The following is a 23,897-nucleotide window of genomic DNA, read 5'->3' as shown; positions in this document are numbered from 1 at the left end:
CACGCCGTTTGTTTACAATATCAACGCGATGGTTTTTAAATCTATTTTGAATTTAAAATTGCTTTAATTTTGCGAAAAATACGAAGAAAAAAAAATCAACAAATCACGATATCACATCACAAATGACCCGACACAGTGATATCGTGTGTAAAATACTTCTAATGAGTGTGACCTAATGAATGCGGAAAAAGAATTTAAACAAAATATGTTGAGAGCGCGTTTTTTTTTGTGTATTCTGTTTTTGTTTTCTCTTCATTCCTTCGTTCCTTTTGTGTGACGCAAACAAACAATAGCAATAAATTTTCGCATTTAATTACGACCAGCATTTCTTTCAGTTTATTATAAAAATCGGCTGTTTGGCCCTTTTGAGTACAATGGCACCACAGCAGACAATAAGATTGCAATTGAGCTTATCCTTCGCATTCGCAAACGGAATGAATCAGGTTTAAATGAATTTCAATGAACGTAAATGCACCACATTTGCCTTGAGATGAAGCGAAACAAAATTGATATTATTATCAAAGGTGCTGTCTTCTGTGTACGGCGTGAATTGAATGCGAAAGAAAAATGTTTTGCGATAAGGTGACGCATATAACGAAAGCTGGTGTGATTGAATTGTTTCGATAGATAATCTCAATTAATTTGAGATTAGGTGATGGTCACCTCAAACAAAACCTACACTTTCTTTCATTTCGAACAACCGATCGATTGAAATGAGATAATGAATGTTCATAACACACTTACCGCTCATCTTTTTCATATTTGGGGAAGGTGACATGCAGCAATTCCAGTACAGAGCTTTCACTTTGCGGCTCAGCCGAAATACCTTGAGCCCGTTGTCGTTGGCCATTGGCACCGTGAACACCGCCCTTCCGACCGCGGCTACTAAACGGAAATACACTTTGGAATTTATCCAAATGACTTTTTAGCTCGGCAATTTCGTTCTCTTTGCATCGCAACAAATTTTCCAGCTCCTGGATGCGGGCCGATTTAATTTGAATCACTTGCAACAAATGCTCTTCACTACTCAATAAATTTGCACCGTTCGCTGTGAACGTTGTTTGACTAAATGGATTTGCTAGGCTGTTGTGTTCCATATTTGCTGCTGGGCAACCCGTTCCGCTCACGCACAGATCACCGATTCGTTCGTTGAGCAGTAAATTGGTTGGCGAACAGGGAAATGCTGAGTCGCACGTTGCCATTTCGTTTGAATTCGTGTCGACGATTAACGGATGAGCCGACGATGTGGATGTATTTGTTATGGTTGTCGGTGTCGTATCCATTTTCGTTAGATCATTATTATTGTTATTGGTCTATAAAGATGAAGAGAAAGAAAGAGAACCGTTTTAAAACCCACTTGATATACATATGTGTGTAGAGAAGAAAGAAAACGAGAGAAACGAAACACTCACCACACTATTACTATAGTTTCTACTGACTAAATCTATATCGTATGTGTTGCTATTCGCATTATTATGGTTTCGTGGCGCATCGTGTGAATCCATTTTGGCGCGAAGGAAGAAAATTTTCTTATCGATATTGTTAAGCGACAGCAATGACAGTAGCTTGGATCGTGCCGTTGACGAGGCCGAACAATGATGCTTGTGAATTTTGTGACTGGAATCCGTGGTGTCTATTGACTCCGTCGCCGGATTTCGTTCAGCTATTGTGTTGCTATTGTTGCAGGATGAATCGTCGTATACGTGGTTGGTTTGTCCACCACCACCACCGTTACCACAATCACCGCCACCGGTATCTTGAACGTCCGAAACGGTTTGCGTTTCTTCGTCTACAGCGGCTGCTCGCCTACTTGCGAAACACAGCCCATCAAAACACACGCGCATTAACGAAATCTTTGCAAAATCCCGTGCACACCGAAAAAACGAAAATCGTACCGCAAATCCTGCAAATGAAAAGAAAAAAGAGACCTCACATTAGTACACTCGAGTTGAAAAGTTGCGCTCCCTTTTATGCATCATCTAACCTAGTTCTAAACTCAATATGACTGTTTGCTATTTAATGATTGAAAACGTTTTTTTTTTCTGCTTGTTTTTTGGAAATGTACTTTTCACATTTGATGATAGATTGACGTTGCCTTTGAAGCAAAAATTGAGAACGATACTTGAACGTATTCTAATTGTTTCGAAATGTATTCCATGCGCTCGCAATTGCGGTTGTCTGTTTATTTTAGTCATTTCATGAATGCGTAATTCTCGACGCGATTTTGACTTGAGAAAATATTTACAAAACCACACTTCGAATTATGCCAGCTTATTTTGAAAGTTTAAGTGAAAAAGAAAGAGAAAAGAAGAGAGGAGGGGAGAGGAACTGAGAGAGAGAGAACGAAGATCCCAAGCAAAAATTCACATTGAATTGACGTTGCGTTAACGCATATCTGACACTGTTCCCTCGGGGTTCTGAACGTCAAACCGTGTGGCTATAGTATAATAGAGTGTGAAGCCGTTTGACATCATTTCAAATAACCGTGTGGATGCAGTGTAAGTATATCGGGTATCAAGAATCGACACCAAAAATGGTTTCGAAATTCGCCATGATAACGCAACGGTCATACACTTCGGCGACATGGTTTTAAATGTAAAACAGTTCGGCCGACTTCCACACTGTCCAATACAAACATAAATTGCATTGACGTTCAAAACCGTGTGAGAACAGTGTCAGATATATGTTAACGCGACGTCGATTCAGTGTGAATTTTTGCTTGGGATGTGATTTGTTTACTTTGTTGTGTATTCTTTCACACGGATCGAATGTTCTGCTGGGCCGAGACGAGAGATCGCTAATCGAGAGCAATGTTTTCATGCAAATTTCACACACTAAATTTACATCAATCAATAATAGGGAGCGCATGACCTGAGAGACTAACCATTTCTATTTAAATGCTAATAGAAGCCATTGGACTGATCACAATATGCCAACACACAAACAGTGTGTAGCTGTTGTGTTCGGCGGCCCGAGCTTATTTTTAGAATTTCTATTAAAATTTAAAATTATTTTGCAACAAATTCAAATTATTTATTTAAGCGGGCGCTTGACTCATCGTTGATAGCGGTTTTCATCACGCCACACGGTCACACTATAAACTCATAAAATTCCTTTCTGTATTCATACATTCACACAGCAATAAATTTAGCGTATTGTACAATGCCTGTTTTATTTATAACACATATCGTTATTTGTTTTTTGTCTTTGTTATCCATTAAAATAATTGAGTTGTTATTTTGCTGAAGTGTTATTTCGTCAACGTTCTGATACTGAAATTTCTCAAATTGAAATACGACGACGACAAAAAAAAAAGGCAATTCGTTCTATTCAGATATTGTTAATTCTTTTGTGTCACTGAAACGTACAAAATCGAGCAATTTAAAATTGAAAAGAAAATGACAATAATCAAAACAATAAAACTACGATAAATCAGCCCGCTGTTGAGCTCCAGTTGAGTATGTGTGTGCGTGTGTATGACTCCGAATTCATTCGGCCGAACTAATTAAAGTTATGTTGGAAATTCATTTGATAACTACAGAAGGAGAAATAAAAGCACTGTTTGACGGGCGGGCGGTTGCTCGTGCGCGCGATCGCAGACACACAATGAAATTGGTGATCATCAAAACTCGATTTGTTTATGGTTCTTGTTCGCATTTGCGTTCACAATATCAACGCAATTTAAGAATAAGCCTGTGTGTATCAACAACGAAAAGAAAAACAACAACAAACTGTGTGTGACTGACGCCGTTTGCATTTCAGCCAAATACAAGTCAAACGAAACGAAAAAAATTGCCATTTATATGACCTTAAGCAAGCAAAATTCATTTGAATATGTCGCGCATATATTTTGTATTTTTCATTTTAGCGCAGAGCGAAAAAAAAAACACATTTTTTCCATGAACCGACATAATTTCGCTGTTGTTCCCAACGCATTCGGTGACAATCGACTGTCACTTTCATTGACAACTTAGAGAAAAAAAAAATCTATTTTGTGTCATCAATATTCAAATTTATACAAAGTAATTAACCAAATTGAAGATGATATTATTCGATGTTTTTATTATCAGATGACAAATCAATAGTTGTTATCATGACAAGAAATCTTGAAAACCATTTTTAATTGAAAGAAGGTCAACATTTGAATTGATTTTAAAAATAACTCTTTTTTTCACTCGCAGAATTATTCGCTGAAATATTCGTCATTGAAATACAATTCCCGAAAATGTCTATATTACTTGTGAACGTAAGAAGAGAGTTCAATTACACACATGTATCGGTTGCACCTTTTCATTTTGTCATCCGCTTGAACTCGGCCAAGTGGGGGCCAACTCATGGGCTGAGCATATGACGCTAAATGCCAAAATGACACGGTTTTTATGGCAAACAAGATCATAAAAAAAATCCATGAAAAATACAAACAATTCCATTCGAAACAATGAAACTCATTCCATCATTGCTTTTTCGGGTACATTTCCTTACACTTCCAGGCAATAATTCTTGTTTTGATTGACTGACGATGCCAACGCATATTTTTCATTTCCTGCAAAATTACTATCATTTGGCTTTTTTTGCTTACTTTTCACATCAACTGAACATTATGGGAGAGAGTTTTTTTTCCACGATATCTTGATATTCGCGAAAAATGGCACTTTCGTGTTGTTTTGATGCATTTCGTTTTGGAGTTTAAGGACGATCGAACTAATTAAATGGACTCATTATATAAATTGGCCAAGTCCAATTGCTCACGCTTGTCCGATTTTTGTCCGATTCCATTGCAATTTTCGAAATCACAAAAATGGGCTTATTTTTGCTCTCCTTTACATTTTTGTTTATTATTTATTGTTGCCCTCTTTTTTTTGTTCATTCGTTTGTGATTCAGTGAGCTGGAGAGAGCGAAAAAACTGGAATTTTTCAACGAATTTTATTCGTCTTCGCGTAACAAAGGGAATTTTCCGTTTATTCTTTAATTATATTTTTAATCGTTTTTCGCTTTGTTTGCGGCTTACATTGTAATTTAAATTGACAACTTGCCCGATATGGTCGATGTTCATTTTAATTAAATTTGGCACCTCGGCTTGTTCATTTTTCGTATCAGGTGGCATTCGTCAACTGGTTCCATTCACAAAATTTGGCCGAAAAACTACGCATTTTTCGCTAAATGCAACTCAAACTGCTAATTGTTTATGGCCGAAACGGCATCTTGTTCGCGAGTCCAAAAATCTATTGTACGCAAACAGCACTTGAAACAAGTTTTTAATCACTCTAGAGAAATATATTTGACCATATGCCTTGAATTTCTGCCCGATGACTGACTGACTGACAACCCGTGAAATGTGATACGTTCAACGTTCAACGGTGAAATGTGCCATTCAAAAAGTTTTGCGCATAAAATCAACTATTTTACGCCCGATTTAACATTTGCTTTTTATTTACCTTGCAAGAAAAAATAAAACAGTGCACAAAATTGCAATCGGATCGTAATTCAGTTTTTGAGAAGGACTTGACACAAATACTAAGCACCAAGTCCAACATATTGGCTTAACATAAATTTGAATGAAAATGTCGTTTCATAAATTTTGATTCATAATTAAGTTATACGATTTACGGAGCAAGAATCGGGCCGGCGGTTCCATTAAATTGACTCCAATCAAAATTCAAAACACTATCAAGTTATTTGCGCTCTTTGGTCTGGCTAGTTTCTGTTTGTTTGTTGGTTTTTTGCATCTGCGCTCGTACCGTCAAATCAAAAACGGTCGTTCAATTAATTTCTCATCAATTTGAAACGCATGTATCAATTAAAAATGAATGAATTCTGCACATTTTTGTCTCATAAAACGGCATTTTCGCAAATGAATTTCGCTGTTATAAGCTGCGTAAAATTTTTTTTTTACAATATGCTGTGGTAAAAACTACATTCGTGGTTATCGCATTTGACACAGAAAATAGCGTGAACATATTTTTCGATGCATCGAAATTGCGAATGAACGTTGCAACAAAAAAAAGTGTGCTAAAATTTAAATAATTCTAAATTTAAATAATTCAATTACAAATCGCACGCGAATTGACTGAGTGTGTCTCGGGCTGAGCTGAGAACTCATGAACACACACAAACCGTTGTTGGTGTGCAGTGTGCACTCAATGTCAATTAACCCCTTTTCATTCGTCGTGCAAGTTGAACAATTGTCTTTTGCAGCCAGCACCTTTTCATTTTCGAAACGATCGCCCTGTGTAATGTGTTGATTTCATTGGCAAATTATCGACTGAAAATATATAATTGAGAGTGATTTCGATTGTGTTGAATGCAAAAACGAAGATAATTGCTTTGTTCGATCGAATGGACTCTTATCGATGGGTGCAGAAGTCGAGGAGAGTCAAAATTATGAATAATTAATAGGTCCATTAATGACTACAACATATATCGGCTACGATAATGACATTGAATCGCGTGAGACCGAATTCGGTGAATCATCGCCCTGTGTCAGCCCATTGATGACCATACATTCGCCGTCATCAGGAATCAACAAAAACAATATGCCGATTTTTCATGTTCATCTTTCTTTTTTCGTCACGATTTTGTTTAATGAGAAGTGAATTCTCGAATCGCCCTCTAGACATTCCACCAAATTTGCTTGCTTTCGAAATCTTGGGTTATTTTTAAATTCAATGAATATTGAATAACAAGTGACTTTCAACAAGAGACAAAAAATTACGTTATTTTCTTCGAGACATTCTCGAACTTAGATATAATCGATACCGCTAGATTTTACGTCAAACGCGTGTCGAACAGTTGTTTGATGTGGAACACATAAGCGCGAGGTAATTAAAAAATCAGAAGTATCAGCACTGGTACCACTGCGTCACTTACACCATTTACAGCACCACACGTCGGAATATACATGTTATCTAATCTGTGATTTCTGTTGCAAATAAATGGGGAGTTTCGAATATATGATAGATAATCGTGTGTTGATATCAAACGAAACCATAATTATTACGGCTAATACTCGTGTTTTGCAACGACTAATGAGTGGTAATAACACGGTCGTTTCCATTTGACAGTATTTAGTCGATGACTTCGGATAAATCGTTCTTCCGTCAATGAAATGTGTCGCTGAGCATAAAAATGGGAATACAGATCTTTTACAGCAACAACCGAACATAAAATATTGTTCCCTAAAAACGTTACATGAATTTCTATCTAACGCGAGTGTAACATGAGTTGCATTAGAAACAGTATTAGCTCATGTAACACTCGCGTTGGATAGAAATTCATGTAACGTTTTTAGGGAACAATATTTTATGTTCGGTTGTTGCTGTAACAGATCTGTATTCCCATTTATATGCTCAGCGACACAAATTGATTTCATCGGGAAATTTGCTCGAAATGGAATATGCGTAAATGATTTGCATAAAATGAGGCTAACAAATTGCAAATTTGTTTGCTTTCATTGGAACGTAGCTAAATGATTGATTACTTTTCCCATTTGTTTTTATTTCAATCAACCGAGCAAAATTAAGAAATTAAAAGTTGAGAGAAAAAAAAAACAATTTTCACTTAATATTGCAATGTGTTGAAAACTTAAGCATCCAACTATATGAAACTAAAAACTCGCAATATTTTTTTCTTTCAAGCGATTGGCAGCCCACGCACTTAAACTTGAACACGATCGCGTTGATTTTTATTTGAATTGCATTGAATATTGTCGGGTTGGGCTGAATAAACAAATATCAAACTATTCATATCACATTTCATGCAACAACTTATCATTTAGCACATATTTTTTTCTCTCGCGTCGTGAAATCTATGAACTGATTTTCAATTCTCTTTTTCTCTCTCTCTCTCTCTCTCTCTCTCTCTCACTCTCACTCTCTCTGAACTTTTTTACTGACGAAATTTGTTGACATATTGAAATTAAATGAAAGCAAAAACTTAAATTCACATAAAAAAAATTTCTCACAAATATTTCATCATTTTCTTAAGTGATTTTTGCTTTAAACGCAGATTTTGGTTCAATAAATTTTAATAACGCTACCTCTTTTTAGTTAGAAAAGTTTAGTTTACCTCTTTTTAGTTAGAAAATTCAAATGTTTATGTTACTCAAATCATGTTTTTGGTTCCTCGTTTTTGATGGACGATCAAATAAATGAGTGACACTAATTTTAATCAACGCGAAAAAAAAACGGAACAAGAAATTCACCAAATTTATTTGTGTTCGTCTAGAAATTTTTCCATAAATACGAACCAGAATCTACACAACAAGACTTTACACACAAGAAAAAAATTCACGTTTTTATCGCTTTTTCAAATATTCTTTTCTTCCAATGAGAAAAAAATACGCGACGCTGTGAACCGTTGTTGAAAAATAGCCAAAGCCAAATATACAAAACGGACTTGATGTGCGATTGTACCGAAACAGAATAGTTCACTGCGATGAAAAAAAAAGATACACCGAAAAAAAAGCGATGATCAAAAATCGATGCACGACCACCGACTGATTGTTTAGCGTTTGGTGAGCACAGTAAAAGTGTGTAAAATGCACTGAAAACCGAACAAAAGCGACAAGCCATTTTTATTATTATTATTTAAACATTGCCTTGTGCGACAGATAGAGTCGAGTACAAATCAGCAGCAACGGCAACGGCAACAAACAAGAACGAGCAAAAATAAAGGAAAACAGCGCCAACAACTAATAAAAACGGCCCGAAAAAAAAACACTGTCAAAGTGAAGCGTGTCAATTTTATGTTTTTCGCTGGTTACGCTGTGCTATTGTCTGCCTTTCTGTGTGTGTATTGTTTTTTTTTTGGTGTATAGTTTGTGTTTTTTCATTGTTGGTTGTGTTGCATATGTTATACACATAGAAAAATACAATCAACGCACACAGCCAAAGACAAATCGGCAACAGCATATTGCACGAACAACGGCCAAACCGACGATGTTTCCTTTCAATGTCTGCGTATTGTAATTTTCCTCAGTGCTCACAATTGTGTGTGTACTGTGCGGGCTGGCTATTATCACAACGATGTTTTGATCGTGAAGATCGTTGATTTGTGTGTTTTCATTCGACACAACACACTAGCTAATGGAACGATTTTCGGTTCGTTTCTTTTGATTTGCATGCCAATAAATTTAGTTCCAATATATCCATGGTCTGTTTTGATTGGCGATGCCATTTGTCGAATAAATTATTCAATCGATGCGATTGTATTGATCGAGACGCGCAAATATATTCCGATCGGTTTTTTTCTCTCCTCTCGATTCGACGGATGTAATTGATTGCCCAATTGTTAGGTCAATCGAAACTAGTCTTTGCGAAAAATACGCAAGGATAAAAGCCGTATGTAGCATCGATTCAACAGTTTCGAATAATTTATTTATGCTTCGTGTTTTATTTGTTTATTTGTTTGTTGGATGCTTCTTGATGCTCTTGAATTCGCGTGTAAACAGAGGAAGATTTGGTGTCTAGGGGATTAGCGATATAATTTCCTATTATCACGTTTATCGGGACTTGAACTGCCATGATAACCCGACGACAGATTTTATCTCGGATTATATGCACAATAAAGTCATTTAACTGACGTATTTATGTCAAGCTGTCATTTCGGTTGGGGAAATTCGTTGGGAGATTAGCGTTCTGTTGTTATTTAATTGCAATTAAAACTTCCACTTTTGATAACACAACAAATGGCAAACAAAAAATTGAGTAGAAAATAGATCGAAAGTATTTAGAAACACGTGTGAATGTCCTATCAAAAAAAAAACATTGTTCTGAGCCAATGGATTTTTTCCATTCTGGATTGGATTGAGTCAGCAATCATGTGAAATAGTCAGATGACGCAGCAAGTGCAATCAAATGTCAACGCATGAAAACCATTTTCATAAAGATTGTTGACTGGCTCACAAGAAATTGGACTATGCTTGATCGCACACATACACACACTCAAACGCGTTCTGAACTGTATGCACACGCGAGAGCTGCTCAATTGAGTTAAATTGAAGAAAATCAAACAATTGATTCGTTCTTTCAAAAGTTGTTTGGTCGCGACTTACGGTGGTCCATTAGATTGCCTCCATTTATCGCTACGAATCATCTGCGGAAGGAGACGGTTGCTTCGCTGTTCATTGTACGCGATGATTTTATTTTTTTGTCAACATCGCGACCGATTCGGAAAGCAAACATTTTAATTGTATTCGTGCGATAGCAAATGGTTTGTGTCACGCCATAGCAAAAGTATAATAAAGCATCTCACGCTCGAATCTTGAAAGGAATAAAGGGAATGTAGCGGGCTGTGGCGACCGCATCGTTTTGCATGCGAAAAACAGAGCGAGCGGAAGCGAGAGAGAGTGAGATAGAGGAAGAGCGAGTGAGGTAGAGAGAGAGAGAGAGAGTGAGTGAGATCAGGCACAAGACAGCGCATATGGATTGATTTAACATTGATTCAATCATGCCCACATTTTAAAGCTCCTTCCGAACGACACAAAATAGAGAGTGTAGACCGTTTAATTACTCCATCAATTTATGAGCTCGTGCTTTATTTCTATCGCTTCGTTCATATTCGACCGCTTTTTCACGCTCTGGCCCGAGTTGCTTGCTCATTGCTGATCTGAAACTAACTGTTGCCAAGATGAAATCAACCACATACACACACACATATGCAACGTCATTGACGTGACATGATAGCAGCAATCGCAGCAGCCGAAGTAGCAGCCAATCAATTGCGAGCAAGCCACACCGAATATGTATAAAAAAAAACTAAATGGTAACACTATGTCATGTGATTTCTAAAGTCATTTTCTTCACATTCTAAACTAAAATAAAAACACACACACACTCTACTTAATTATTACTTTTTGTTTACATTCCACTATGCTCGCACTCCATACTCATGACTTTTCTGTGAATGGTGGCTGACGCTGTTGTTTTTTTTTTCTATCTCTCATTCAATTTTTTGTTTGTTATCTCACATCTTTGGAGAAAAAAAATGTCGGACTCAATAGAAATGCAGATTGGGTTTAACTATAAAAAAAAAGTTAGAAACCTGACCGTAAAATCGGTTTTTATTGCCTGTAAGTAAAGCGAAGAATTCACAGTAATGACGTTATTGAGCAAGCGTTGTGTTGTTGCATGTGCAAAATTAGCACTTTGAACGGTGCAAATAAAAAGTGAAACATCCCAAGAATTCGCCACATCAAAGTGAGCTCAACGAACAAAAAACCACATCCAATCGCGATTGGATGCTAACCAGTCACACGCATTGCTCAATCGTTGGCTCATCCATTTTTGGGCGCTAATCATTTTTATTTCGAGATATAATTTTTTTCGAATTTTTTTTAGGTTTTTTTTATTCTCGATTTGTTTGTTTAAAGAAGAATTTATGGACCTCTTTAAACGGGCCAATTTTTCCACAAACAAACCACTATTTGATGAAAGTCACGAGTGAGCGTACGAAATGTAAACATTGTTGTCGAGAGCGAAAAATGTCGGAATTGATTCCGCTGCATACATACATCACTGATCGTGCAGATCTCATCATCGCGTTTCGTATGTTGATTCTTATTATTGCCACACACATCAAACGCTAACGGGTCATTAATTCATGCGAACATATGTGCAGTGTGCACATATGCTGAAAGCTGACTTCTGTGTTGGAAACCTAAATATTTGCACTTCGTTCTGCGCGAACATTGACAATGTACAATGAAAATGTAGACAAGCCATTGGAATTTTTCGAATCGATTGAATAAAATGCTGGGTCGAGACAACGAACAAAGACGGTGACAATATTAAGTAATTATCAGGCCGCACTCATCGTTGATACGCTTTGAATAAACAAAAGAGTAAATTATCAGTGACGGTTTCGGCTGAGCCGCGAGCGCGCATACACACGATGACAGAATTAAATTGATTGTGTGCGTGTGTAACATGCAAACCATTGCTCTCGCTCCAATTCAATCCATGCATATGGCTGTTTCCATTGATTCCTTTTATTTACTAACAACAACAAAAGCAGCGAAAAAAATAACCAACACAAACCTAAACCAACAGCGCCGATTCAGCGATTTCAGTGCGCAGAACGACGCAAAAATAAACGCATGCTTTGACAGCCGCAATCGCGCGCTCAAATGTTCATGCATAAGCGAAACGGGTTTGCGCTGAGCAGAGTGTCGTGCGCCGTTTGTTGTTAGCATTCGGTCCACTCTGGTCGTTTCGTTTTCGTTTCTCTCTTTTCCTGACACACATGGAATAATCCAATGTTCAACGTGATTCGTACACATACACACATGTGTGTGCAATTTTATTTTAGTGAGCGTAGAACTTTCGTTCGTGGTTGACATTTTGCTTCATTTTATTATTATGTTTTGTGTCGTTCATTTAGCCGTGTCTCTTCATACTTGAATCATTTTTTTTTAAATATAGGCTTTAATGAAAATCAAGTAGCGCGAATGCCATCCAAATGATCGTACCAGATGTATTTTCGCTTACGATTTCACTCTGCGTGCCGAAAATTTCGCAAAGAAAAACATAAAATCGTTCCAATTTGTTGCATTCATTTTATGAGGATAATGAAATCGATGGGTTTCCGATGTACAATTCCAATTTTATGTGTGCACAAATGATGATAAAAATATAAATTCTGTGTGTGACGAGCGGATTTTATTTTCTCATTCAACTCTATAGTTTTTTCCATATCACGATTTGAGCACGAAACGTTGAGCGCGGCGGTGACTAGCACATACTCGCCGACACTATGGCACACAAACAAAACGAGCGAAGAAAAAAACATACACACGAAAAAAACAGCGAACGGACTGGAATCTAAAAATAGAACAAGTGCCATTCAATGAGATAAAGCAAGAGAGCGTATCAATACACGATTGTGACTGTTAAGCGCTGCCGTTGCTGCTGACGCTGCTGCTGCTGCTGCTGCTCGTTCGCTATCATTAGAGTTGTCGCCACAAACGAGATACGAAAAAACTAAAATGCTTCACGCGAAAATGTGGTTTTGATACGGGTTTACAAGCACTGTTCACAGAACCCAGCAGAAAAATATCATTTTTCGCTGCAAACAGATAAGCAAAATTCAATTAGGGATCAGAAAATGGACTTTTGATTGCAGTTTTTCAATAATTTCCCTATTTTTTCATTTCAAGATTGTAATGAAAGCATGACAAAAATAGAAATGTAAAATGCAAAGTCGATGGGGCTAATCGAAGGCTTCGATAGAATTTATATGCAATTAATAGTTGCATGAAATGCGAAAAATAAATATAAATTTTTGCAATGCACCGCGATAAGGTCATTGCGGAACAGCAGCAACAACAACAAAAAAGTGTCGATGTGTGGTTATTTTTAGAGCGGATTGTGGCACTTTGACGCAGTTGGGGCATTAAACATGTTAAATCGACACAAAGAAACGAATTGCAGAATATTTCGATGAATCGACACACACGTACGGTGGTAACAAATACCAGAAACAGTAAAAAATGGTAATTTTCCGTCTTGTTCAAGAGCATGGTCCGTGGCCGGTCGTTTGTTGGCCATACGAAATTCGCGTCATTTTACGTATGTGTTAACCGTTGTACCTTTTGTTTTTCGCATAATTACACTTCGCCGATTTCAGCATTATGTGGCTATTATTTTTTGCCTGTTCATCTGACGACAATCTATGTCATTATCTGGTTTCTTCTCGTCACATTTCCATCATAAAAACAACAACAACAACAAAGCCAAATCTGATGATCATGCAGTGTGCGAGCCAGAGAATTTGAGCTCGTTCAAAAGTCCATCAAAATAGAGAAGAAAAAAAGCGGTAATAACTCATTTCCAGAAGTATTATTTTTGGATATTGTTACTTTTCGCGCCGTGTTGGTTTCCTTCAACTTCATTTGGCTTGTATAATATAAATTCAATATTAGTATAACCTTAAGGAGCGATGAATTTGTATTTTTGGACAAACATCAACTCGATTCGATACACGCTGACACATACACACACACACAAGCGATTCCAAACGACGATCGAGCGACGACACACGTAAACGGAATCAAACAATTATTTAAATTGTTGTGTCGTCGTATTGTTCTCGAGTTTGCTCGCTCTCTCTCTCTCTCTTGCACTCTCTTTCTCTTATTCGCTGTGTCAATGTATTCGATGTACGAAAAAAGACGACACTTTGACTATTTATCTGCATGTATCGGCTCTATTGAACCGCAGTATGGCACAAAAATGAACAGTGTCTATTTTTAGACCGAAAAAAACAACAATCGCAACGGACAGAAAGATCGGGCAAGAGAGAGAGAGAGTCTGAGTGAGCGCGCATCATTATATTGTTAAAGTCTATATGGATATGAATGTACGCTGTACGGCCAATTTAAATATTATATTTATACCAAGATCTTATTTGGATGACACTCTCTTTATCGTATCGTATTGTGCCCGTATGCGCATGCCATCGCCCGTGCATTCTTTTTAAAAAAAATTGCGCTTGGCTTTTGGATTGATTGTTGTGTGTTCGAGCGCATGAAAGAGAATCGTGTATGTCGCAGGCCTAATCTGTGTGTTAATCTTCAATTGTTTGGCAACGTCGAGAAAAAAACACCGTATTTTTCGCACTCTTGCGAATTTTGGGACATTTGATGTTTGTTGTAAATAGTCATTTTGTATTCCTCTTCCAAGTTGATCATCTTCTTCTTCTTTCTCTGTTTTCTCCTCTTTTTATCATTTTTTTTACTTTTCCCTACTGTTTATCATGAAACACAAACAACGCACAAAATATTCTGATAAATAGCATAGCAATTGACAATACCGCAGCGCAATGAATTTGGTTGGATGAACATTACTTACATTTTGAATCGACTCATGCAATAATCACAGCAGAAAGATCAAATTTATCACTTGAGAGTCGAATGATTGCACCAGTGCGGCGGTAAGATTTTCGTATGTCTCCGGATTTTTCGCTCAAACTTTGAATCACGAACAATCGATTGCACTTTAGTATTTAGCACTATTAAAATAGGAACCTCAAAAATCAGCTGGTCGTTTGTTTACACAGTTCCACCAATGTTTAATCAAACAAGCAGTATACACGAATTCGAAATTGGTTAAACGAAGGAAAATTCTGTCCTCAGGCAAAAAAAAAATTGCTGAACAAATGGTAAATAAATTAAATGGTGTCAAACGAAGTAAATGGCAGCAAAACTATTTGTATTACAAATTCGAACGTTTTTATTTCTCTTTATTTCACTCCTTCTTCTCGTGTGTATGTATTGATATATATAAATCGATTGAATTTGGTGCTAATGTTGCTGATTGGTTTGCAATTAACCGCGAATTCAATTCAAACTGGTGTGTTATTACACGCAAATGTGCCGTACGCCGCAAGCATACACTTTGAAAACGTTTGTGAGTTTGGCGCGGTACTGGAACCTCGGTTTTTACACGATTCCAATCACTCGCGATTCTCGTCCGACAACGACGACGACGACAAATCAAATCGAAATTCAATAAAAATAATCAGAAAAATAAACTTGTGGATCACATCGAAGTCCTCGGGTAAAACACAGAGCGAAAGAAAAAATATTAATGCGTCGAAATGTGCTTGCTATAAGGAACCTGATTTTCAACACTTCCGTCCAAAACACGATGTTTTTCTATTTATGTTAATATTATCAACTTGTTTTTAAGAATTTTGTCTCGTTTTTTTTTCTCTCGGCCGATCAAAAACTTATGTTTATTGGCTTTTAATATTTGTCTGATGCAAAAACACTGTTTTTTTTTTCTTTACACTTTTCTCCTTCGATCACCTTCAATTCAATGATGACACTTCCTGTATATTTCTGTCTGATAAAAGAAACAGAAAAGCGAAATCAGTGTTTATCACAAACCGTTCGTGTATTGGATCGATTCATTGATTTATTTGATTCCAATTGATAAAACGCTAGACTGCCAACTGAATTGAATAACAACAAATTTTTCAAGTCTATTTCAAGTCTTCGTTTTTAATTAAATGTGGTGTGTTTGTGTGTTTTTTCACCGTTTTGTCAAAGCAAACACTTAAAATAGAGAAGATTATGAACGACCGAAGAAGGAAAAAAACAACATCGAAATGTGAGAATATCTCTAACCAACTATGAAGTAGAAATGACACTGGTTCGAGGGTATTTGCGTTGCACACGCCAGATAGTGGTTTCATGCGACTGTAGTTGTGGCCGTAGTATTGAGATAAACGTGCGCGTATCGTATGTGTTGAGCAGAAAATAATACTTGAAACGTAGTTAAGCGCGCTCAGCGATGACGACGACGACGACAACCATGGCGACGACGCAACCAGACGTACAACCACATGCACACAGCACTCAATTATATCATACCAATACACACACGCACACACACACACACACACACACACACACACACACACACCGTTCAGTAGTTCGTCGATTCCAGTTGCTTTAGCTCCATATTGCGATGTATTTATTGTCTTTCGTCGTCGTCTTTTTTTTTTGCTTCTTTGTGTTTGTTCAACAATTTTTCTGACATTTAGCTTGAGTTGCGTTTTTGTTTATGCACAACAGTTGCCTACCTTGTCGATTCAATCTATCGCAACCGTCAATGCGCAATGCGATTCGTTGTGTGTTTATTTTTCTACTCGGCTACTTACGACTGTCCGAGCTGTTTACGAACAATTGAATAATGCCATTCGATCCTCATTTTGGTGATAATCATATTTATCGCGTTAAACGAATCTCTAATGAGTGACCTCAATAAATGAGCCAATAAATTTTACATTGTCAGTTTCACGCACCCAGCAACACTATTAAAATATCGCATTTATTTCAGAAAAACAATGCACAAAAATCAGATTTATTCTAATTCAATGAAATGCAGTTTTGTCTGGTTTGCTTTAAAACAGATTCATTTATTATGGAATTTGCGTGCGGAAAAAGTTTCGGAACGAAGCTTTTGAAACATTCTTTCTGCCGTTCACCTTTTTAATGGAGACGGTCATGTATAATTTCAAGTTGAATTCGTATGAAAGCTTGGAAAATTGGAATTGATTGGATTTCTTATGATGTTATTCTGGGAAAAGAAAAACCACATTTTTCTGAGCTTAACATTTTCAGCTCTAAAAGAATGAACTAAAATGAAAGCAAGTGTGCAATGTAGCCTATTGAATGCATTCGATGTTGGTAATAATATGTCGAAGTTAAAACTGCGATGTTATTCCAATAAAATTGCTCACAAATTCATCAGCATAAAATTAAACTCAATCTCAGCAGCAAGTATGCACTCTCTTATAGTAGTAATGTCATAACATTTGACAGCCAAACATTTGAGTAAATGTTAAAAAATGGTGAGAAAAAAAACGGTGGCTCTTTGTATGGGAAATTCAATCATATTTCGACTCGAACAAAAAGGAACTTCTTACTGCACTTTGTAAGCATCACAACGGCATGAACAGTTGACATTTTCTTAGGACAGAATATAAGTAAAAAAAATCATTTGTTCATTTTATTTAATTTTTCATTTTTGATTTCATACATTTCTGCTGAAAATTAGCCTAGACTTACGATTTCTTAATTCCTAATCAACATTTTTTTGCTGAATAAATGGAATAGGTATTGAAAATCGTCGGTATAAAATAAAAATGCATTTTAAGATTCACGATGATGAAGTTTTGAATTTAAGTTTTCTTCGATATAGCAAAAACCTTCTGCTCATGCGTTCAGGCGAGTAGAATTGAATATACTAAACTTGTTGAAATAAAAACGATTTGCAACAATGTAGATTCAAATGGACCATTGATCCGGGAACATCCGTTGGTGGATTCTTTCGTTGATGGTCCTTCGCTGCCAATGGACTTTTTCATGAATTTGCATTCATCGTTCAATTTTCCCATGGCAATCTTTATGATTTCTTCGTTCATTTTTTCTATGACTGACGGTCCAACGTCCAACAAATACATTATCCAGTTATTCAGAGTATCATCAAGCCCCTTTTCGTTAATCTGGTTTAAAAGATAAAAAGAAGTCCATTTATATTATTCCTGTGTTAATGAATTGATTGGCAGCTAATAGTGATTTACTAACAATTTTCAGCTCTGCGAGCATGCAGTGAAATGAACAAGAAATTTTCTCGATTTCTTCCATCCATTTAAGTGGGTTGAACAGCGATGATACGGTTACAGTCATATCAAACTTTGACTGGCATTTTTGTTCAGCTTCTTCGACCAATTGGATGTATCTCTAATGGTGAAATGAATTTGGTCAATTTAAAACTAAACGTTTACGAAAATATGGTTTGTATATCAATTTATAGGTTCCAAGCCTTTCTTACGCTCGAGTTTGAACTGTTAGCCTTAAAGTGTGCAAAGAAAGAACCATTTCTCATGACGGCACTCCTCTCCTTCTCAATCCATTTCAACTAATTTTTCCTGCGAACACTATAATCAGTTTCAGAACACTCAGTCACTATGGCATCGTTCTTATAATGGTTGAGAAAAGAAAAATATAATCAGGCAAATTGAAGCTAAACATGATTTAAACATGAATAACTCAACAAACCCAATTCAGACACCGTGCAATCTAATAAACACACAATTTCGGGAACATCAAGTTTTTCGGTGTGATTGAAAATACGGGTTTCATTCTTACTCGAATCTAATTTTTTGAAACATTCTTGTCCCACGCTATCGATTGTTTTCAAGAATTCCTGGAAGAAAAAAAATGAAATTTCTTGATGAAAAAAAATTGATAATAAATTGTCTTCCAAATTTAATTGATTTGGTGGGAGCTACAACAGTTTGAAATATTATTTAAAAAAAATTCACTTACACTTTCGGAAGCTTCACTAGAACGAGTCAAACTCGTGATGGATAGAAGGCAAAACAGTGTCGGAATTTTCGCAAACATTTTGAAATTGCTATTTTATGAGAAGATGACAATTCCGATTGCCAAAACAATTAACAATTGGTTAAGAAGTTAAAATGATCTGGTTCATTGAACAAGTGAGTCGTCCTTTTATACCCCGAACATTACTCAAATCATTAGAATTCATGACGTAATTGATTAAATAAAAGCTTAAAATATTTTAACAGATTTGAATTAATTTATTATATAGAGTTATTACGAATGTGCTCGAATTAAAACGGTCCTACCGAAATTAGCGATAAAACTTATCACAATCCTTTGTGAGAGAACAACAAAATACTCCAAAAAATATGTGCAATCTCTTTTCTTATCGTTTTTGACGATTTTTTTTCCAAGAATTGAGACTCAAATTGGTCATTACGAACTTGTGGAAGACTGAGTTATCAACAATCAAAGGATGTCGATAAATTAAGAATATTTTCGCTGTACGCATTACTCTTTCAAGTTTAATTGCTATGTGTCACTTGTTGCTTATTCATCAGCACTGCAAAAATATAAGAAATGTGAAAAAAAAACTCATTTTATTTCTTTGAATAACCAAATTGAATCTATTTTGCCAAAATTGTTATCAATTTTAGCATTATGATCATACTGGTGCACAGGAGAAAATAGGCAAGGTTTGTGAGAAAACACATTTGATATTGTGTATAGGCTGCTTTCGTTACCAGCTCCTGCTGTCGATGGCTGTTATATGTCTTGACGTGACATCTATTTGTAGAAAATATTGGGCTGTACAATACGTCAATGATGTAGCATCATTCAGAAACATATTTCAATTATTACTTTACGGAATTGAATGGATAGATGTTCAAATCTTGGTAGATGTGACGAAGTGAAAGAAGACTTTGGAAAGACCGTCTTTAATTGTAGATTTTCTGTAGATCCATGTACTGTTTTCCCATTTTTTATGTAGGAACAATTCTATTGAGTACATAATCTGTTTTAGAAAATCTGGTCTGAACTGAGAAATAGTTGTAGTCACATCACTTAAGTGTCAATCGCATTTTTCTTTGTTTTTATATCCTCCAATATTCATACAAATCTCTATCACTTGTTGTTTCTCGAATCTACTTAGATTTGAGTGTCCATGTCCATCCAATTAGGTTAAAATTGAATGGAGACGATTTAATAAGATTCTATTGGAGAATGTAAAGACTACAGTTGCGTTAATAACAAAAAAACATACACAAAACTATTATGGGAACCAAAAATTAGTGCACAAAATTAGGTAATGAGATTATTTGGTTTTTATTCAGTTAGTAAGTGAATATATGTTTATTTTGTTTTGAGAGTCTTTACAATGGTGTTGAGAAGCCCGACAAATAAATAAAACTCGGCAATGCAATAGCCCATTTTATCCAAAAGGTTATGTTGATTATTCAGATTTCTCGGCACTTACTTCATACAATTTTCTCTTACGCTGAATATGCTAGAGCTAATGCAATCAAAAAGATCTGCATTATAATCGATTCAAATGGGAGATTAAGTTGTGAAACTCCGCTATTGGCTTTTTCGGTTGACGGTTTTTCTGTGGTTGTGTCAATTTTAGAGCTATTACCGGGTTTAGTGTCTTTGCCGTCTTTGGAGCCGTTGACAATTTTGGAATCGTTGCCTTCTTTGGAATCGTTGCCTTCTTTGGAGTTGCTGCTACCTTTAGAACCTTTATCTTTGGAGTCACTGCCAGGTTTAGTGTCCTTTTTGGGTATATCATTCAGGTAACTTTTTACTTTGCCATTGATTTGTTTGACCTTGTCATTGTCCACCAGTTCAGAATCCACCATCCAGGCTTGTACAACACTATTAATTTCATTTTTATTGTCGATCTGAAGAAAAGGACAATAATTTATTCATTTAGCTCGTGTGAGTATGATTATTATTAATTGATACTTACAATTTCGAGCTTCTCAGCCACGCAGCGAAATGAATGAAATTCTTTCATTAATTCATCCAATAGTTCAATTGGATTGAACCACGAAGCTAACGATTTGGCTCCAGTAAAACCATACTTTGATGCACATGTTTTTTCTGCTCCTTCGACTAATTGTACTATTTTCTGATGGTGAAAGAAATTTCGTCATTTTGGTGAAAATAAATCCATTTCTTATGTATTCTTACACTTGAGCTTGGGGATGAACTGCTAGAACGGGAGTGTCCCAGATTCATTACCACATTATTCATCTCGTTTAAAAATCGCTGAAAAACCTTTTGGCGACGATTGTAATCATTGGATTCAGAGCACTCACTCATCTTGCCTGTGTTGCTATCATACTTGGGTAGAAGAAACATTTAGTTGGCAAATCAAATGAAACTTCTTCATCAACTTACCAAACCCAATTGATGCGACGCACAGTCGAATGAACATACAAAGTCGACAAAGAGCTGTTGATCATTATCTGTGCCTCTGTTTGGAGCTGCTGCAGCAGTATTGATCAAAGAACTAAATTCGGGTTGACATTTTTTTTCCGCGTCATCGAGTAATTTTAAATATTCCTATAAAAAAAATGAAATTCTTCGTATTTTAAAAGACACAAAGGAACATTACTTTCATAAAAATTATGCAACATTTATTTAATTATTACTTCTATCATTGTTTGTGACATTTTTGGCAACAAAATAGCATTTTCAATGATATGACATGACCATAAATAAAATTTCCTAACTATAATCATAATTTATATTTATTGAAAGTATCGTACAGCTAGAAATCACTTACACTTTCGGCTTTAATGGAAAAAATCAAATTCGTGATCAATAGTACACAAAGGATGTTTGAAACTCTCGTAAACATGGTGAGATTTCTACTTTTTGAACTATAAGATGAAGTAGAAAAATGAAACTGGCGATTTCACTGGGTGGAATGCCATTTTATAGTGCATCAGTTATTCACCACATTAGACTCCATGACGCGTTTCATAAGAAAAAAGAGAGGGGTTGCTAAGTGTTGAAATATGACAGTGTGTTTTACAGAAAGGCTCAATATTCCGACATTTTACGAATATTTGAACCATATGTACCGCAAACATACGGAATATTTCAAAAGGATTTTGCTCATATACCTTTCAAAAGGTTGACCATGTGTAATATTTGAAGAAAATTCATCATTATTGTCCCTTCGAACGAATTAGCTTTAAATTTGAACATTCTATTTTTACAATGAGTTTTTCCAGAACTAAAACGAGTCAAACACCAATATTCTTGTTTAATATTTCATCGTTTTAATAAAGAAAAAATCTCATGACTAAATGCATTAATGCTAAATGAAACTTGTTTGATAAGATTTTATCGCTTGATTTAGTATGCGGCGTAAAATGCATATCACTGGTTTTGTGTTCGCTTTCGGCACGAGAATTGACTTTTGAAGTGATTTTTTTTTCATTTGATTGCAATTACTATTAATATTCATGGGTTTTTCATATTTATTGAAATGATGAAACGTCAGAAAAAAATGTTGGTATTTGATAAGTTCTGGGAAATTCTTATAACATAAATAAAATACGAAGGAGAAAAAATGCGCACAAATAAAATTGTTTCGCATTAATGTGAAGTATTTACAATCGCAAGCTAATTCTGGTTGTCAAATGCGTCATAGTGGCCTAAAGTAGTGAGTAATTGAAGGGGTATAAAAAGGCAATTTACTTGTCGAATGTATCAGCATACATTTGTTGTTTTTGCAACCGTTCGTATGAAATTTATCCCAAGATGTTGGCGAACATTCGAACCATTTATTGCTTTTTATTCATTGCAAGTTTCACTTATTCTAGTGCACTTGCCGAAAGTGTAAGGGACTTTTCGAATATAGTTTCGAATAATTTTATTTGAAAAAAATCTTGAATAATTAGAGAAAATATGACCAACATCTAGTTAATTGAAATGAATAACTCTTTTCTCTTTTAGACATATTTGGGATTAATCGGAGATGCGTTGCAACCCTGTTTCCAATCTGTAGACAGTTCTACTGATGGTGGCGAAATTGTATGTGCATTGGATTGCACGTTTTCCAAATTGAAATTGGTAAGTAGACGAAATGCTATTATTATTAACCAGAATTTCCTAACCTTTTGTTTATTTTCTCCAGTATGATACCAAGTACGACAATGGCATACTGCATAATGAGTGCAGCAAACCTAATTCAAACGAGCGCAACGAACGCATTTACGAACTAATTGGAACTGAAATTTTGAAGGCAATCAAGACCGGTCGTACGGACTTCGTAAGGCCTGACTCCTCTTCAAGCGTAAGAATACAAATGAAATTGAAATATTTTCGTATTAAAACAACAAGATCTCTTTCATCATTAGCCATTCATGAAATTGGTCGAAACAGCCGCTCAAACATGTGATTCAAAGTTTAATATGGGAAGCAACCATTTTGCCTGGATACTCATCCCAAGTCCATTGAAATGGTTGCAAGAAATTGGAAGTAAGGTGTGTTCGTTTCATTGCATGTTTGAGGAGCTGAAAATTGTAAGTTTGCAGAAATCAGTACCAGCATTAAAAATCATACACAGAGAACTAAACTAATGAAATGTTGTATTTTTCTCCTTTCTAACCAGATTGACGGAAACGAACTTACAAATGGTCTACAACGCTGGTTGTTGGAGCGGGGAGTTAGTGCCGATCATATTCAAGAGGCGAATAACCAAATAAAAGCTTTCAAGGATAATTATGAGAAAACATGCAAATCCCACTGAAATATCTGGTCGAGTCTTTGATTCTGCTGATGTTTTTTTTTATGTTTTAAAATTGGACTACCAATTGTATTCAACATATTTCGACCATTTCATATAATAGTTGAATATCCCCATCAAAAGATGAACACGGCAACAAAACTGATTCAAATGTTTTTTTTTATTTGTACGATATTCAATAAAAAAAAAAATATTCTTTTATCCTCCTGAAAAAATCTGTTTTTTTCTCTTCAATTGGCCTTTTGATAGAGATGGTTTGATATCATTTCATGCCTATA

General features: G+C 35.9%; 3 protein-coding genes across 6 annotated transcripts in view; 1 reads left to right on the top strand and 2 right to left on the bottom strand.

Moving 5' to 3' along the window:
* Positions 1-16,648, bottom strand: part of LOC129565231 (cGMP-dependent protein kinase, isozyme 2 forms cD4/T1/T3A/T3B) — a 45,730-nt gene extending 29,082 nt beyond the window's left edge. Inside the window, exons 1-4 of one of the 3 annotated variants that reach the window (XM_055439832.1) lie at positions 8,247-8,556; positions 8,066-8,157; positions 1,413-1,903; positions 745-1,313 (exon numbers count right to left, since the gene is read on the bottom strand). In XM_055439832.1, coding sequence (XP_055295807.1) covers positions 745-1,313; positions 1,413-1,844 — 1,001 coding nt within the window. In that variant the 5' untranslated portion in view covers positions 1,845-1,903; positions 8,066-8,157; positions 8,247-8,556. Of the gene's footprint in view, positions 1-744; positions 1,314-1,412; positions 1,904-8,065 lie in introns of all 3 variants that reach the window. The other 2 variants (XM_055439830.1, XM_055439831.1) reach the window with 2 other exon arrangements.
* Positions 16,649-17,504: 856 nt separating this feature from the next.
* Positions 17,505-21,757, bottom strand: LOC129565229 (uncharacterized). The gene is made up of 8 exons (XM_055439826.1): positions 21,646-21,757; positions 21,258-21,422; positions 21,048-21,200; positions 20,824-20,985; positions 18,837-20,755; positions 18,340-18,714; positions 18,093-18,248; positions 17,505-18,010 (listed from the first exon to the last, which is right to left on the bottom strand). Exons 1-5 carry the CDS (start codon positions 21,718-21,720, stop codon positions 20,348-20,350), a joined length of 963 nt encoding a protein of 320 aa, XP_055295801.1. The 5' UTR covers positions 21,721-21,757; the 3' UTR covers positions 17,505-18,010; positions 18,093-18,248; positions 18,340-18,714; positions 18,837-20,347.
* LOC129565230 (uncharacterized) lies at positions 21,683-23,834 on the top strand. 2 transcript variants are annotated; one of them, XM_055439828.1, is made up of 5 exons: positions 21,683-21,721; positions 22,827-22,943; positions 23,008-23,166; positions 23,231-23,395; positions 23,485-23,834. In XM_055439828.1, exons 1-5 carry the CDS (start codon positions 21,698-21,700, stop codon positions 23,620-23,622), a joined length of 603 nt encoding a protein of 200 aa, XP_055295803.1. In that variant the 5' UTR covers positions 21,683-21,697; the 3' UTR covers positions 23,623-23,834. The 2 variants fall into 2 exon arrangements, with proteins under 2 accessions (XP_055295803.1, XP_055295802.1); XM_055439827.1 differs by lacking the exon at positions 21,683-21,721 and adding an exon at positions 22,571-22,709.
* The last annotated feature ends 63 nt before the right edge of the window (positions 23,835-23,897 follow it).

This window comes from Sitodiplosis mosellana, unplaced genomic scaffold (assembly GCF_009176505.1).
Source record: "Sitodiplosis mosellana isolate CC-2019 unplaced genomic scaffold, AAFC_SMos_1.0 Smas_scaffold_2, whole genome shotgun sequence".
Taxonomy (NCBI): Eukaryota; Metazoa; Arthropoda; class Insecta; order Diptera; family Cecidomyiidae; genus Sitodiplosis; species Sitodiplosis mosellana.
The sequence above is the reverse complement of the archived record's forward strand: the minus strand, read 5'-3'. Positions and strand labels throughout refer to the sequence as shown.

What these genes read in the sequence shown, in the direction of transcription:
- LOC129565229 (XM_055439826.1), bottom strand. Translation starts at nt 21,720, where the DNA reads ATGTTTACGAGAGTTTCAAACATCCTTTGTGTACTATTGATCACGAAT. An exon ending in GTTCATCCCCAAGCTCAAGT is followed by an intron (nt 20,986 to 21,047) that starts GTAAGAATACAT and finishes TTTCACCATCAG; the next exon opens with AAAATAGTACAATTAGTCGA. An exon ending in TGGCTGAGAAGCTCGAAATT is followed by an intron (nt 20,756 to 20,823) that starts GTAAGTATCAAT and finishes CCTTTTCTTCAG; the next exon opens with ATCGACAATAAAAATGAAAT.
- LOC129565230 (XM_055439827.1), top strand. Translation starts at nt 22,632, where the DNA reads ATGTTGGCGAACATTCGAACCATTTATTGCTTTTTATTCATTGCAAGT. An exon ending in CGTTTTCCAAATTGAAATTG is followed by an intron (nt 22,944 to 23,007) that starts GTAAGTAGACGA and finishes TATTTTCTCCAG; the next exon opens with TATGATACCAAGTACGACAA. An exon ending in GGCCTGACTCCTCTTCAAGC is followed by an intron (nt 23,167 to 23,230) that starts GTAAGAATACAA and finishes TTTCATCATTAG; the next exon opens with CCATTCATGAAATTGGTCGA.